This window comes from Grammomys surdaster, unplaced genomic scaffold, assembly GCF_004785775.1.
Source record: "Grammomys surdaster isolate TR1022 unplaced genomic scaffold, NIH_TR_1.0 140, whole genome shotgun sequence".
NCBI classification, from domain to species: Eukaryota; Metazoa; Chordata; class Mammalia; order Rodentia; family Muridae; genus Grammomys; species Grammomys surdaster.
This window is the reverse complement of record NW_021604598.1, coordinates 907,452-909,325: the sequence shown is the minus strand read 5'-3', so window position 1 is coordinate 909,325 and position 1,874 is coordinate 907,452. Positions and strand designations below refer to the sequence as shown.

At 37.0% G+C, this 1,874-nt stretch overlaps 1 protein-coding gene across 1 annotated transcript; it reads left to right on the top strand.

The window, feature by feature from the left end:
• Nucleotides 1–271: 271 nt before the first annotated feature.
• On the top strand, nt 272–1,267 carry LOC114618186 (olfactory receptor 867). The gene has a single exon (XM_028763870.1). It carries the CDS (start codon nt 272–274, stop codon nt 1,265–1,267), a length of 996 nt encoding a protein of 331 aa, XP_028619703.1.
• Nucleotides 1,268–1,874: the final 607 nt, after the last annotated feature.

Sequence of the window (1,874 nt, the reverse complement as noted above, 5' to 3'; positions counted from 1 at the left end):
GAGGGCTTGGTAAGAATAAACTGTGTATATATGTTAATACAGAAAATTTCAATGAGTGGCAGTTATAAATGGTAAAGGAGAGAGATATTTAACTAAATTAAAAATAAAAATAACTATACATAATTAAGAATGGTGAGAAAAATTAATTTGGGTAAATGAGTGACAGTCATTGTCATAAGAAAGATATGCTTTCAAGGGTTGTTTTGTGATATGTCAGTGACTATTATTTGAAAACTATTTTTACCTTATCTCAAGCAGATACAAAAGTTATATGGAAATAGAGAACCACACACTTATAACAGAATTCCTCATCCTTGGTCTCTCTGATGATCCTGAATTGCAACCCATTCTCTTTGGACTGTTCTTGTCCATGTACCTGGTCACACTGCTTGGGAACCTGCTTATCATCTTGGCTGTCAGTTCTGACTCCCACCTCCATAAACCCATGTATTTCCTCCTCTCCAATCTTTCTTTTATTGATATCTGTTTCATCTCAACCACAATACCAAAGATGCTAGTGAACATGCAGTCACAGAGAAAAGACATCTCCTACATGCAATGCCTTACACAGGTATATTTTTTTAATACTTTTGCTGGAATGGATAATTTTTTACTCACTTTAATGGCTTATGACCGCTTTGTAGCCATCTGTCACCCCCTCAACTACACTGTTATCATGAACCCTCGGCTGTGTGCCCTTCTGGTTCTGATGTTTTGGATTATCATGTTCTGGGTCTCCCTAATTCATATTCTATTGATGAATGAACTGAACTTCTCCAGAGGCACTGAAATTCCACATTTCTTCTGTGAACTAGCTCAAGTTCTCAAGGTATCCAATTCTGACAATCATGTCAATAATGTCTTCATGTATGTGGTGACTTCCTTACTGGGTGTGATTCCTATGACAGGAATCCTTATGTCTTACTCACAGATTGTTTCATCCTTATTAAGGATGTCCTCTACTGTGAGTATGTACAAAGCCTTTTCCACCTGTGGGTCTCACCTCTGTGTGGTCTGTTTATTTTATGGATCAGGATTTGGAGTTTACTTCAGCTCTTCTGTGGTCCATTCAACCCAGAGAAGAATGATTGCTTCATTGATGTACACTGTGATCAGCCCCATGCTGAACCCCTTCATCTATACCCTAAGAAACAAAGATGTGAAGGGTGCCCTTGGAAAACTTTTTACCAGAGTTGCCTCTTCACCATCATGTATCAATGATATCAGAAATAAATTATTACTGAGAAGTGTAAGGCAAATTTTATGAACATATATCCCCTGGGTCTTTTTTATATTTTAAATTACATGCCTGATCTACACTATTCTGAAAGTTTATGTAGCTTTCCATTTGTGTACTTTTTTACAGAAAATATTTTAATTTTATATGAAAGATGTTTGAAGGTTGCAGGATATATATATATATATATATACATATGTATATATATATATATATGTGTGTGTGTGTGTGTGTGAGTGAGTGTGTGTGTGTGTGTATGTATCATGATGTGAATTGTGAATTATGGCTCATGAATTTAAAGGATTTCATCTTAAGTCATTATATTTGGAAGGTTAATATTCTTCACCTTAATTTGATAGTATTTTTGTTTTCCCTGGGGGAAATATGATAAAACTAACATTAAGATATCCCATAGGATGCCCCACTGAAATGTATTCCTTTCCCCCACCAACTGTAACTTTAGAGAAGGGTGGGGCCTGTGGTGGTTTGAAAACACTTGGCCCATCTGGAGTGAAGTGACACTATTAGGAGGTGTGCCCTTTTTGGTGTAGATGTGGCCTTGTTGGAAGAGGTGAGTTGCTGTGGCTATGGGCTTTCAGGTGTCACCCAGTGTTTAAGCTCTACCCAGTGCAGAAGA

Bases quoted from the DNA above. Each gene is read 5' to 3' on its own strand.
- LOC114618186 (XM_028763870.1), top strand. From the start codon at position 272: ATGGAAATAGAGAACCACACACTTATAACAGAATTCCTCATCCTTGGT.